This window comes from Sebastes umbrosus, chromosome 1, assembly GCF_015220745.1.
Source record: "Sebastes umbrosus isolate fSebUmb1 chromosome 1, fSebUmb1.pri, whole genome shotgun sequence".
In the NCBI taxonomy this organism is placed as follows: Eukaryota; Metazoa; Chordata; class Actinopteri; order Perciformes; family Sebastidae; genus Sebastes; species Sebastes umbrosus.
In genome coordinates, this window is record NC_051269.1 from 22,352,490 (window position 1) to 22,367,387 (window position 14,898).

General features: G+C 41.0%; 1 protein-coding gene across 1 annotated transcript in view; it reads right to left on the bottom strand.

The window, feature by feature from the left end:
- LOC119485197 (dedicator of cytokinesis protein 3-like) overlaps positions 1-14,898 on the bottom strand; it is a 228,634-nt gene that overhangs the window by 52,180 nt on the left and 161,556 nt on the right. Inside the window, exons 6-9 of the mRNA XM_037764582.1 lie at positions 11,658-11,806; positions 7,869-7,953; positions 4,988-5,029; positions 4,058-4,279 (exon numbers count right to left, since the gene is read on the bottom strand). Coding sequence (XP_037620510.1) covers positions 4,058-4,279; positions 4,988-5,029; positions 7,869-7,953; positions 11,658-11,806 — 498 coding nt within the window. The remainder of the gene's footprint in view (positions 1-4,057; positions 4,280-4,987; positions 5,030-7,868; positions 7,954-11,657; positions 11,807-14,898) is intronic.

A 14,898-nucleotide genomic window follows, 5' to 3' on the forward strand; every position in this document is an offset into this window, starting at 1 on the left:
AAAAAAATTCAATGTTATGCAGGGCCGGCTTAAGGCATAGGTCATATAGGCGGTCGCCTAGGGCGCTACCTTCTGGGGGGTGCTGGTCGCCATGTGTTGCTGTTTACGGGGTTAGGGTTAAGGTTCTGGGGGGTTGAACCCTCACCCTAACCCTAGAGCGATGCCGGCGGGGGTTCCAAATTGGAATTTCGCCGAGGGCACCAAAAGGACTGGAGCTGGCTTTGAATTAACGGACGACAGGGAGGTCATTATCCCTTACTTGGTTATATCAATTACCCTGAAATTACTCCTGTGGTCACTGTCAAATTATGTAAGAAGAAGAAAAAACAAAAGAGGAAAATGATGGTTACAACATTATGGTGAAAAGAAGAAGCACAATGATCCAGTGAGAACAGACTCCTGCGAGTCAAACCTTGTAGAGATGAGATTTTAAAGCCGGTGACAGAACACAGAGAGAGATGCTCTGCTGGAGGAGAACAAAGCTTTGTCCTGTTGGAGCAGAAGGAAGAGCTAAATACCTGATGGTGGCAGAACGCAGGCTGTAGGTTTCATGCAATTTCTTATATATTACAGGTTATTGGTAAAGTGGGTAAAATTGAGTTTAGCTCTAATTATGTGCCTGCAAGTGAGCATCTTAAAATCACAATGAACTTCATGACTATCTCCTGCGCACGTCATTGTGGGTTTCTTATACATGTAGTTTGAATTTAGCCTCATTCAAACAAGCAACATGAAAACCTTAAACCAGACACTCTGTCTGCCTGCAGCGACTGAGAGGAGAGACAAGAGAGAAATCTGTGGAAGGTTTCAGCTTCCTCTCTAAAGTCCCCACAGAGACACACGAGGACTCTGGGGAAGCAGACCGAAGACAAGACAGAAATCACCTGCTGAGATGCAACCACCTCTCAGGGATTTCTGGTGATTTACTGGACGCACAATAACAAGAGGTAGAAGCAAAGCATCACTGACACACACACACTCACTCCCGTACTCACTCACACACACACAAACACAAATTGGAGTTTTAGTGGCATGAATAATCCTCAGAGGGAGCGCTGCTCTGAGGGCAAACACTCTCAATGAGAGAGTTAAATCTCAATAGCTGGAGAATTATTTGGAAGAACCGTCAACCATGAGTTCCTCTCCTCTCCTCTCTCGTTTCCTCTCCTCTCCTGTTGTCTCATTGCTCCTCTCTTCTCTTGTTTCCTCTCTTCTCTCCTGTTTCCTCTCTCCTCTTCTCTTGATTCCTGTTGTCTCCTTGCCTATCTCTACTCTTGTTTCCTCTCTTCTCCTCTTGTTTCCTCTCTCGTCTCCTTTCCCCTTGTTTCCTCTCTTTTCTCCTGTTTCTTCTCTCCTCTTCTCTTGATTCCTGTTGTCCTCCTTGCCTATCTCTACTCTTGTTTCCTCTCTTCTCCTCTTGTTTCCTCTCTCGTCTCCTTTCCCCTTGTTTCCTCTCTTTTCTCCTGTTTTCCTCTCTCCTCTTCTCTTGATTCCTGTTGTCTCCTTGCCTATCTCTACTCTTGTTTTCCTCTCTTCTCCTCTTGTTTCCTCTCTCGTCTCCTTTCCCGTCTCCTCTTCTCTTGTTTCCTCTCACCTCTCCTCTCCTGTTTCCTCTCCTCTCCTGTTTCCTGTCCTCTTCTGACGTCTCCTTGCGCCTCTCTTGTTTCCTCTCTTCTCTCTGTTTCCTCTCTTCTTGTTTCTTCTCCTCTCCTCTCTTCTCTTGTTTCCTTTCCTCTCTCCTCTCTTCTTTCCTATCCTCTTATTTCCTTTCTCCTATCCTCTCCTTTTCATATTTCCTCTCCTCTTATCTTGTTTCCACTCTCCTCTCCCCTCTCGTTTCCTCCCCTCTCCTGTTTCCTCTCCTCTCCTGTTTCCTGTCCTCTTCTGACGTCTCCTCGCTCCTCTCTTGTTTCCTCTCTTCTCTCTTGTTTCCTCTCTTCTTGTTTCTTCTCCTCTCCTCTCTTCTCTTGTTTCCTTTCCTCTCTCCTCTCTCTTTCCTATCCTCTTATTTCCTTTCTCCTATCCTCTCCTTTCATATTTCCTCTCCTCTTATCTTGTTTCCACTCTCCTCTCCCCTCTCGTTTTCCTCCCTCTCCTGTTTCCTCTCCTCTCCTCTTGTTTCCTCTCTCATCTCCTCTGTTGATTCTGCTCCTCTAGTCTCCTGTTTCCTTTCTCCTCTCCTCTCCCATCTGAGCGTCCCAGAGGGGCAGGTCTTGTCATTACACTCTAATGCTGAGTCAGACAAGACACTGAAAACCGGCTGCCAAGGTCAAATGTATTTGTGGGCTGTGTTGTGTGTGTGTGTGTGCGTGTGTGTGTGTCTTTGTGTGTGCGTTATGAGCGGACAGAGCCTCTAGCTGGTTTTCAATGAAGAGACAGAGAGGAACGAAATGAACAAAAAGATGAGGGAGTGTTTGCTGGACCCATGGATGTATTAAGAGAACTGGATACAGCGTTGGAGGCGGGGCCCCGTTCATTCCTATGAAAGTTGCTCAGTGATGCCAAAATGGCTCGACTTCCGACTGGAAAAGTACCCGGATCTTCTGGCGATCTTCCGCATCCATTGGGCCCATGGAGCAGGCGCTGTAGTGTATGCGCGCGGTCACAGGGTCACAGCCATCACGCTGTCGTCACAGCTTGCTAACTCCACCTCAAAGCCCTCGCTCCAGCCTCGGTCTGGGTCTCATTCACATGAATAGTGGAAGGAAAATAACTCTGGATTCAGCTTTTAGTGCATTTTATATCTTTTAGGATCTAATGATTTAAATAAGGACTAGTGTTCGTACTGGGAAGTTGATTCACCTAAAAAAAAAGGATCTGCTGAGTTACAGAAGTCTCATTCCCAATGTAAGTCTATGGGAAAAAGTATTTTGGGCCCAATGGCATCACGTGACGGACACAGAAATTGTAGCACCGCCGTTTGGCCACTACGAAAATTGGGGATCAACAACCGGCACTCTTCCTGGGGGCTTGGTTAAACCCCTCTCTTTTTCCTGGAGGGATCGATTTCCTCTTTCTCCCCCCGTCCGCCCCCCCCCCACACACATAGCTCTCTGCAAAACATTTGTATAATATTCTCATTCTCACACTGAACTTCACTCTGCTATGTACTTATAACCCCTAAAACACACACACACACACCCTCATGCCATCACAGTTGGCCTACATCAACCTCATTATTGGCATTAGCAATTCCTTAACTGTTAGCATTGTGATTACTCCACTAATGCATAATTGATGTGAATCATTATGGGGTCATGTATTATTCACAGCAGCGCTGTGTGGCCACTTGCCACTATTTGTTCCACATTATGTCAGGTGTGTGTGTGTGTGTGTGTGTGTGTGTGTGAGAGAGAGAGAGAGAGAGAGAGAGAGAGTACAGTGGGTGAAAGGTTATGTAAAGAGCAGAGAGAGAAAAGATACACCATGTATATACTTTGGCAGTATTGTACTTAAAGTGTCTATATTCTATATTTTTGTAATAACGACGTATCAATGACGTGTCATGAAATGTGTCTCTGATAGTGATAAACCTCCAGATAATGATCAGCTGAATCTGCAGCTCCCCACAGCTTTACGGAGCTTAATAGTGAGTGTATCAGCTCATTGTTTATCTGTCCAGGCCACAACTTTACTGCTCTGGTTCACTCTCACCGCTCTCTTAGTGTTGATTTCAGAGAAGAAGCTGTAAAAAGCCACTCTACATTACCTGCTCAGGTACACTGAACCCTCTCTGTTCATGTACACTACCTGCTCAGCAGCAAACAGCAGCCAGACACAGTTAGAGTTTAGCTGGTGAACATAGAGGAGCATTAGAAGCTAAAGAGACAGATATTTCCCTAAGGAGTTGGTAGAGACCAAAAATAGAGCTAAAAAAGAGAGAATATTGGACTTTTATTTATCAGGTAAACACAAACACAAAGACCCCTAATGAATCATCAATGTTGCTCTGTAACTGCTGGATGTGGAAATAACCAATGTTTGCTAAAAAGTTCAACATATCAACTCAAAAAGGTGATGATATGTCAATGTTTCAATGTTTCAATGTTTCCGCTGCCCCCAAGTTGTAAAACAAAAAATCAGTTATTGCAGCTTTAAATATGTTAATGGTAAAAATGTTTCTACTGATAGTTTTCCCCTCTCTCAGGTCATACAGAGAGAAGAATATGTCGGTGTCTTCTCCGATGCTGTTGTAGGTGAAGCTCTTCAGGTTGACCAGTAGGTGGTGAGGTACTGGCACTCTGCACGGCTCCCCGTGTCGCTGACGAGTACCGTCACCCTGGAAATACACGACAAAACAAGCATTATGGGAAAATGTATTATCTTATAATAATAAATTATTAAGCACGTCAGTCCTGTACAGACATCTGTTGAAATGATAACAACCTTTTGAAAGGTTGTTATCATTTCAACAGGTTCATGAGGATAGTCTAATGCAGCGTTCAGACCAAGAGCAAAGCGTTTTCACTTTGCTTTTTCCGCCATCAACCATGGAAGAAATAACCACTGTTGCTGCTTTGTGCATGTTCTGGAAGTCCCAGATATGTCGGAAACCAAATGCTGTTGTGTCTGAGTTCAGAACGTCACCCAGCGGTTCTCTGTGAATTTCACCGATCTGTATTCACATACAGTACCATTGCACTGTATCTGGCAAGCCACATGTTGCTACTGCAGTATGAACCCAAAATAAAGAGACTGTGCTGTGATTTATTTGTAATAAACGGATCAAAATGAAGCCGAAATAACTACATAATTCTTTTGATTTGTAAAAAATCTGAATTCGTGCTTTGTCAGGTCTGTCCAGAAGACAAAAAGCAAACAACTTTTAAAATGCTTGTTTTCTGAATGGAGTTTGATTGATCAGTAGTAGCTGCTCCATCAACACTCAAGATAAAGTCATCTAGTCATAAATACGGCAGCGATGTTGTTGTTTATAACATAGACAGTCTGTGATTCATACGCATACATTTGTACACTTGTACTTTACCTGTGTGGTGCTCTGCTGAACACTGTGTCTGCTGGACAGATGCTGTGGAAGACAGAAAGACACAAAACGTTACATCTCCTATCCTCGTCTCCTATCCTCTCCTTGTTTTCTCTCCTATCCTCGTCTCCTCCCCTCATGTCCTCATCTTTCCTTATTTCCTCTCCTCTACTTGTTTCCTTTTCTTTCTCCTTGTCTCATATCGTCTCTGCGATTCCTCTCCTTTCTTATTGTCTCCTCTCCTTTCTTCCTCTCCTCTCCTTGTTTACCTTCTTGTTTCCTCTCCTTCCTTTGTGTACTCTCCTTGTTTCCTATCCTCTCTTTGTTTCCTCTCCTTTCTTCTCATCTCCTCTCCTCTCCTGTTTTCTCTTCTTGTTTGCTCTCCTCCCTTCCTCTCCTCCTTTAATCTCCTTGTCTCCTATCCTCTCTTTGGTTCCTCTTCTTTCTTCTTGCCCTCTCCTCTCCTTGTTTGCTACACTTGTCTCCTATCCTCTCTTCTCATTTCTTCTCGTTTCTTTTCCTCTTATTTCCTTACTTTATCTTCTAGTTTCCTATCCTCTCCTAATTTCTTCTCCTTTCCTCTCCTCCTCTTCTGTTTATTCTCTCCTGTCTCCTCTCCTCCATTTCTTGTCTCCTCTCCTCTCCCATCCTCTCCTCCTTTTCTCTCATCTCCTCCCCTCCTCCTCTTCTTCGCTACTCTCCTCGGCTCTATTGTATTTCATTCTGTTCTCTTCATTCTCCTCCTCAGATGAAGAAAATGCTCAAAACACCCCAGAGACTCATTACTCCGACATGTCTCTCTAAATCTCGTGAGTGGCTGCCGGAGAAGAGAAGGAAGGAGGAGTGAAAACCTGTTTGATGAATTGAAGTAATGACTGTCAAATATTCCAACCTGAGCAGAAAATTAATACCAGCATGCAGCCACTTCCTCACTGACTTCACTTCTGAATTATTCCAGGTAACCAATCAGAAATGTTTTGCTTCGATGCGTTCGGCTGGCGTGAAAAATCATATAATGAGAACGACCTTCATGGCAACACATGTTTTTACATTATGGACATTATATATGAACATACCTCCTTATAGGGGATTCTGTATCTATATGTTTATGGTCACTGGATACCCTATTATTATATTATTATTAATTACACTATTCATTTTTTTACTATAACTACATTATTTCGTTATCCATATTGATATCATTGATGTGATATTATACATTTATACATAGTGACATTTTCATGTATATAATCTGGTTTTATATGTTTGGATACATGTAAATATCTTTAAGTGATTATTATGATTATCTACCCAACAAATAAATGCCCAACAGTTTTTTAAATATATATTCAGAGTGAATTATCTTGTGATTGATTGTTTTCCTATTATTATTCTACGAAGTTTCTTATTGCTTACTTTGTATTCTAGTCTTTTTTACTCCGGTGCTGAAACGTATTCTGCTGCTGCAGCAATAATGTAAATTCACCACAGGGATCAATGAAGTTTAATATGATCTTGTTTTCTTTATGTTGACCTTTTCTTGGTCAAATGTAACAACCGACACCGAAACACAAGGGAATAGCCATTTACTGAAAATAAACAAGTCACCAACAGGGAAGCATTTGAATTATAATTTCATATCCGTCTCTTGTCTGTGTAACTTCCTTTTGTTTGTCTTTATTTGTTTTTGTACACTTGTGTAAAGAAAACATTGTGGGTCCGTAATACCATCTGAAGTAACTGAAAAAGTCCATTATACTCCATACAGGAGATGTCTGTAGTGTTTCTCTTTCTGGATGTTCTCTGTTGCCCACCTTCCATCCTACCATCGATCAACTTTTACCACTTTATCTCTCCGTTTCTCTTTCTTCCTCCTTCTCTCATCCTGTCTCCAGATCAGTCTCTAGGCAACCGAACAAAGGGGGAATCACCACGACTACAGTGTTTGACTGGTACAGCTCAGCTATTTAAAGCAGGACTGATGCAAGAGACAGAACATCGTGTTTTACTAAGAGACCAACCAAGAATACTCCTCATATTGCAGCAACTCGCACCTAAATTAAGTAGCTCCAGTTTTTTGTATTCAGAATATCTTAAAACTGTCCTGGAAGTCTGACACAGACTGACTCACCGGTTATCCGTCCATGCGATGGATATATTTGGAACAAAGTTTCAAATAATCTACATTTGGCGTATGAGGTGGCATATTTGAATATTACACAATACTTTTACTATTAGTTGGTGACTTTAGTGCCTAAACACGTCAAATGTCAGTAATTTACAGATGAAAGAAAATATATCCCTGACTATTTACCCTTTTTTGGATCATTCGGTCTCTTGTATTTGTGATATTTCATGCATGACTCAAATGCAGCATTATATCTCAGATAGCAGCCAGAATGATTAACAGAAGTATGTTGTTTTGAGCAGAATCATGAAAGGGTCATTACAGTCATTGGTTCAGATCTTTAGATCAGCGGATATGTATGAGTGTTGATTTGATGAACTACTTTTGAAGTGGCATGAAGTACCCTGATGAAGCCTCTAGAACCGGAGAGCCTCAACTACCAGGGGCAAAAATTATGAGACAAAAACACAGACAACACATAAAAACAAGTTCACTGATATCTAAATGTACACTGTGCCATGGATACCATGTTAAAGATGTAAAGATGTTTGCAAAGAGCCTATTCCTCAGATTTGGGACAATGTTGTGATGTTTGTGTGTTTATCTTATACTGCACTCATAGTGGCGATGTAATCCTGGATTACTGGGCGTTTCAGATCTGTTCAGATACCCTCACCTCAGATGGGATTACTCAGTCCCATAATGTTATCCAGTGTGTGAACAGCTCAGACTGTCAGCACTAAATAAAGGTCTTACCATCTTATAAAGATCTGACACGCTTATCTGGTCTTCATCCACCATCTCAAACTCCTTTCTGGGCACCAAGTCCAGACCCAGGTGTCTGACAGACAGAGAGGAAGACATAAAGAAGGAGAGAGAACGTTAGTGTCTTTTATAACCTTCACAACCTTGTACACTATTTCTGATATGGACACAGGTACAGAAACCTATCCACCAACACACGCACACACGTGCACACATGCACGGACGCACGCGCGCGCGCAGACAGAGTATATTAAAGTAATTTTAGATGTGGCCTCCAGGGATATTGTTCCTGTGGATTACTTTCTGTTCAATCTCAACAACCACATCTTTCACCTCCAGACCTGTGACCTTGGTCTTAAAGACACGGAGCAGAATATTCTCAGTAAAAACGCTCTCGTTCACTGTGAATGAGAAACTAAATGTCTATTTCTGTGTCACTGGTGAAAGACGAGAGCCAATAGATTGTGTTTAACCAAGGCTCCAGAGGCAGAGGAAACACATCATCTTTGGACGATAAAGTTCAAGATTGAGAGCTGAGGGTTGTTTCCATTATATTTTACTAAGATGTGACCAAGAATACCTCTGAGCTAATAACAATTCCTTTATTTCTCTAAAATGGGGTTACATGTAATTATCAAAGTGTTGCTTTTTGATGATAAAAACTAGGGCTGCAACTAACGATTATTTTCGTTATCAATTAATCTGAGGATTGTTTCCTCCAGTAATCAATAGATCGTTTTGTCTTAAAAATGTCAGAAAATAGAGAAAAATGCCAGGCTACCATATCTCTGCTTAAAGGACCACTAGCCTCAGTTTGGACACATGCATTAACAGAAAACCTGAGGAATCCATTGGTACCAACCATGTCATACTAGCTTGTTGTGAAGGAGGCTGACTAACGCTCCAAAGTTAGGCTAAATTGTGGTGAGGAAAAACTGCCATTTTCAAAGGGGTCCCTTGACCGCTGACCTCAAAATGCCCACTTTATGATAATCACATGCAGTCTGGGGCAAAAACCATGCAGTTTTTTGAATGCAGTATTAATGTGTTATTTTTGCCGATTCTAAAATGGTGTATTTGAATATTTCTGCATACTGGGGTCCCTAAACAGTTTAAGAATTACATAAATTGGGTATCACTGTAAAGCTGAGACTCTTGTGGATCCAATGAGCCCAATTGTATTCATGTGTGATGATGTTAGTCCCCATAGGAGCCATTTCATTGTATAGATTTTTTAAATCTTGACCTCACTGTTAAAATGACCTGTGGTGACCTCTAGGATAATCACAGCCTCATGAAATGTTACAGCCACAAACTACAGACCTAGAGCATTCAGAGGATGGATGGCTTTCCTAGGTAGACTGACAATAAGGGGGTTTCTGAGCAATTTCCAGAACAGAAATGTTCGCCATCCAATTGCCCAAATAATGCAATTCTTGCAGAAATCTCCAAATGTCAAAAGTTCTTGATACCAAATCACAGCATGGCTCTTTCTATGGTGTTCCTCAAGGTCTTGGTGTCTTAATGTGGTATTTTGGAGGGATTATTAATCATTTTTATCAATTCTTGAGTGGTAAAAAAGGTCAAATTTAGCACCAAATTTGTGTAACAAATGGTATCAACCCCAAAATTGCTGCAACAATTTATGAGAAATAATAGAGCATGGGAATGACCATCATATACTTCTATCATTATGTTCTAAGCCCTTCTACACTTTCACAATTTATTTAAATTAATTAATTAATTAATTCATGTTTATTTCCAATTTATGACTAGAACAAATTGACACACAGTGCTGAGCAACATCTCAAATTAATCTTCAGGTCCAAGCTTTCAGATGATGTACACCACTTCTACAGGTATGTGACGTCTACTGTTGACCTGCTGTCTCCCCCTAAAGACCCTTGTACCCCCCTAAAAAAGACAAAAACGGGTCTATTGGGGGTCTGAGAAGGGTAAACATGTATATTATATAATATTAATATAGCATGTAATTCCAACTTGTGCCAAAAAATGTGAATTATCCCTTTAATAATTACAGCAGCAACAGTAGTACCTAGTATTAATACTGTTACTAAAAACTGAAAAACACCCCCTAAATACTACTGTTAGTCATATTTTTGCTACTATAATAATAATAATAATCATCATCATCATCATCATCATCATCCTTGAGAGCACACACATCACTTCCCAGTCAGACAGAGGATTGGAGCTTTAAATAACCTGTTCCAGTCCGGGGCCGCCCACCTCTCATATCTCCAGTATTAATAACTCAATCCCAAGTCAACGGGCAATCTCTCTCCTTTTCATCTGTTTTCCATCAGCCTTTTGACGAGCTCCCATGAGTCTTTTCAACCGCTGGTGTACGGCTTCATCCACCTGCCTCCAATCAGACTTTTATTTGCCCTGTGTAGGCGTCAGAGGAGCACTCTGATCTGCCATCTGTAGCTCTGATTTAGAGGGCTGGAAACATCAACTCCTCCATGTGCAGGATATTTGTGTTCTTTTTTTTTGTAGAACATAGCCAATAGTGTAATTGACTTGAAGTACGTATGTACTATACGTATATGCATCAATATACAAAACGGCTTTATCCTACATTGCTTTAAGGTTGTTAGAATCGAACACATAAACGGTTTTGAAAAGCAACATACTGATACAATACAGACTTAGTTTTTTTCTTTCAAAGAATGGCTACAAGTGTGTTATTACTGTAAATCATATGTGCTAGTGTGTGTGTGTGTGTGTGTGTGTACGTAATGTGTAAATGTGTTTCTTTGTGTATTGTAATTTCTTTACATAGTCTCTAAAAATGACGTTCCTTACAATGTAATTGAATTGTGAATTATGTTTTGAGTAGAGCTGTCAATCGATTAAAATATTTAATCACACTTAATCGCATCAACGCATCAAATCAATCAACAACACAAAACAATAACAAATATTGTCCAGAAACCCTCACAGGTTCTGCATTTAGCATAAAAATATGCTCAGATCATAACATGGCAATCTGAAGCCTAACAGGCAACAACAGCTGTCAGTGTGTCAGTTTGCTGACTTGACTATGACTTGCCCCAAACTGCATGTGATTATCATAAAGTGGGCATGTCTGTAAAGGGGAGACTCGTGGGTACCCATAGAACCCATTTTCATTCACATATCTTGAGGTCAGAGGTCAAGGGACCCAAAATATTCAATAATAAATATTTACATACATTTGCATAAAGCAGCATATTTGCCCAGTCTCCTGTTGATAAGAGTGTTAAATACTTGACAAATCTCCCTTTAAGGTACATTTTGAACAGATAAAAAATGTGTGATTATTTTGCGATTAATCACGATTAACTATGAACAATCATGCAATTATTGTAATTAAAAATTGCAATTGATTGACAGCCCTATATTTTACTAAACCCAAGTAGTTTTGTTGCTTTTTTGATTTGTTTGACTTTACAACATTAACCACATGATTAAAACTGTTTAACAGTGTGACCGTTATCTGGAAGAAAGTAAGTTTCCCTCGAAATGTCACTGAGAATGCAGTTTAGTTTTATGGGTACGTCATTTTGTAGGAGACAGGGTTGCATATACAGAACAACTACTAAATGAACTTTGTGATGAGATTGTTTTGTCAGCTACTGTTTTCCAAGGTCAGGAATGAACTTTGAATCTCAACTTTGCATCCCTTTATATTTCTTGACATCACAGTTCATGTGTGTCAGTGTGTGTAAAATGTGTGTATAAATACTGTGTGTGTGTGTGTGTTTGTATTCTCACTCGTTGCCCCAGTCCAGTCTGACGGTGATGTGTCTCTTGACGTCTCGGCTCTGGTCCTGCGTCAGGTGACCAGACAGGAGCTGCCGTCTCAGGTCGATTAGCTCCATCATCACGTGGCGGACCTTGTAGAACAGATCCACTTTGTGTTTCTGATGGATGGAGAGAGAGAGAGAGAGAGAGAGAGAGAGAGAGAGGGAGAGAGGGAGAGAGAGGGATTACACTCATCTGTTGTTCAGCACACTAAGTTCATATTGTTTAACTGGTGAAGAAGCTGAGTAAGCCGTCATTCTTTGGCACCACGAGGCCTTCTCTGTAGCGTGTTATCCACGGCGCTGGCACTCAAACAATAACAACTCACACTGTACTACAGTTAAGGTGAATGCGTTCATTGTTTTACCAGCCGATTCCTTTTTATCCTCACAGAGAGAGTTGGAGCCCATGCCAGCATGTGTTGGCCAGGAGGCAGAGAAACACTGTGAGCAGATCACAGTCTATCACAGAGTTTGTACACATTTTACAGTGCCCAGTCCACCCGCTCTGCAAGCTATGGACAAGAGACATGTGGTGAGGACACACAAAGGTGGCAGGAATAGAACCATTGACCTTCTTGCTTTGAGCTGCACTATTTTCTATGCCACTGTAAGGAGAGACAGGGAGGGTTGGGACACAGAGCACACTAACATGGAGGTGTCATAATATTTATAAAAACAGCTTGACTGCAGGATCATGGTCAGATTTGTCCAGATCACGGACGAAAACCTGTCAAAGAAAACCAGACTTAACAGCCTCGTCAGAGTGGCAAGTAAAATGAGTGGGGTTAGTCACGGCCAGTTTATTGACATCTACCATCAACAAAACCAAAAATTATGCTGAAGAGTGTAATAGACCGGTCTGTCCACCAGAGGATAGCGCATCAGTGTCACATTTTGCCTCGCCGAGGCGTGATTATTACACGCGTGTATGGAAGGTGCAGTACCAGCAATAAGAAACAAAACCACTCACTTAGGTTAAGGAAAAACATCATGGTTGGCCTTAAAGGGACTGTATGTAACTTTTTACACATATAAATAGTTTTTTATTGCAAATGTGTGAACAGGTTGTAACCTAACCTCAAAAATGAGACCTTACGTGACTTTCTGGGTTTCCTCTATCAGCCTGTAGACTGCTTTTAATGTGAAGAACAGTTATATCTAGTGAAGCCCGTCTTGAAAAACAGGAATGTGACCGACGTTGGGCGAAAGCTAGTGTTGTGGGAGTGTGTGTGCACTTGGGAAGTGAGTGGTGGAGCAAGAGAGAGAGAGCAGCGGCGAGTGTGTGAGAGAAAACGAGCGAGCAGCGGAGCAGAAGAGAGTTAGTTTAGCTCTGAGAACATCAGTGAATGTTCAGTGGAAGTTGCAGTTTGTGCAGAAATAAACGCTGCAGCTCCTCCAGACCAACAGAGGGTGCCTGTGTCTTGTTTCCTTTTGCTGAGTGAAGTGACGGGGGTTAACTCCGGAGCCAGTAATGTTATTGCCCAGGAGACCAAAACTATGGTGTCTCCTCTTCTGACCACGGTCGGGAGGCTGAAGCAGGAAAAGCAACCGGATGCTGACTGTAGTTGACTTAATGGCCACAGGTGTCACTTTCTGATTCTTACAGACAGTCCCTTTAAAATAAGTGCGTAAACTAAGTACAATATGTATAGAGACAGCGTAACATAAGTACGGAAAAATCACATCATGTGTACACCGGTAATTACGTCATGAAGGTGGCGAACACAGTGCAGCACCAGGGCAGTGTACAGTGAACACACACTAAAGTTATCTTGTAGTTCATCTTCAAAGAAGGCAAATGTTTGGGCTCGTTTTGGATTTAATAGCTTAAGCTGTGGAGGACGAAGGTTAAGTAGTTTTTTAATAATTCATACACCATCACTAAAATGTGTGAAGTGGAGCCCTGCTCTTGAACAAAGTTGTGCCCTTTTAGTTTACAGCTGTTAACCTCACATGAGGGAGACATTGAATATGTTATCTGCTCTGACTGTGGTTTCACTTCCGTTGTTGTAAAGAATTGAACCTAACATTCGGTCAGATAGGCCGAACCTTCAAGTCTGATCTCAGTTTAGCTTTACTAGGTTTTCCAGGATGAGTTACTGGCTATTACAGGTACACATTAAAACATTGCATTCAAACAGCTCACCATTAATCACACTTCCATGACAGAATAAGTAAGAAATACTTCTGTATGTTTATTTGCAGTAGGTATGAGAGGGTATTTAAAGCGTTTTAAAAAGGTTGTTTCCCAGCTGAAACAGTCATTTCTAAATTATAATACAACTCTGAGGCAATGTGTCCACAGGAAAGTCCTTTTCACAGCACTGGCATCTATTTGTCAGTAGTTCCTGTTGGGAACCCTGTCGCACCATCCAGACACTGCTGAGTCATTAGCATGTTTTTAACACTCAGTGCAGCGAGCACTCAAGGTTAAAAATACTACTTATACAACTTTTAGCCAAAGAGTGCCATTTTTCAAATGGATTTTCGCTAGTTGCTTAGCAACAGCAAGAGTAACACAGCAGTTCTCCTCAGCATCTGTTTAGCATTTGTTTTTAAGGAGATACCCAGTGGACACAGAAGCTAATGCTGTTTGATACACACTCTGTGAGAGGCCATATTAAAATTCTGCACGAGCATGTGATCATTAATGATGCAGGAGCATCTTTCAGAGTGCGAGCAATCATCTTTCAGGACAGGCAACATATGGGATAATATACTGGATCTCTTTTATTACTAATTAATTCATTATTTCATCTAGTTAGGGTGAAAAACATGAGAAGTACCAGTGACAAGTGATGATTTCAAATAGTCATCACAAGGGCCAGGGTTAGTATGAATACATGAATGAATGAAACGTAAAATTAATGAAAAAAACTGAAACAAGGTGACATGGATTAGATATTTCCTCTTTTAGAAAATCAAACAGTTCACACACTTAAGAAATAGAAAATCTCCAACCACAAACAAAAACAGGATGATTTAGTAAAAAATATTTCGATATTTGTATTATAATAATGAAACAGAATTACTGTCTTACGGTTGAATTCCTCTGCCAACCACTCAAGTTGCAGTTCACATCCATGTCTATCCAAAATGTCATCATTTCATCATTTTATCCTTCACACATTTGTGTGTAATTGTCATAATTAGCATATGAATTGAGTTATGGCAAAAAAAATGTTTTTTGAGGTCACAGTGACCTTGAC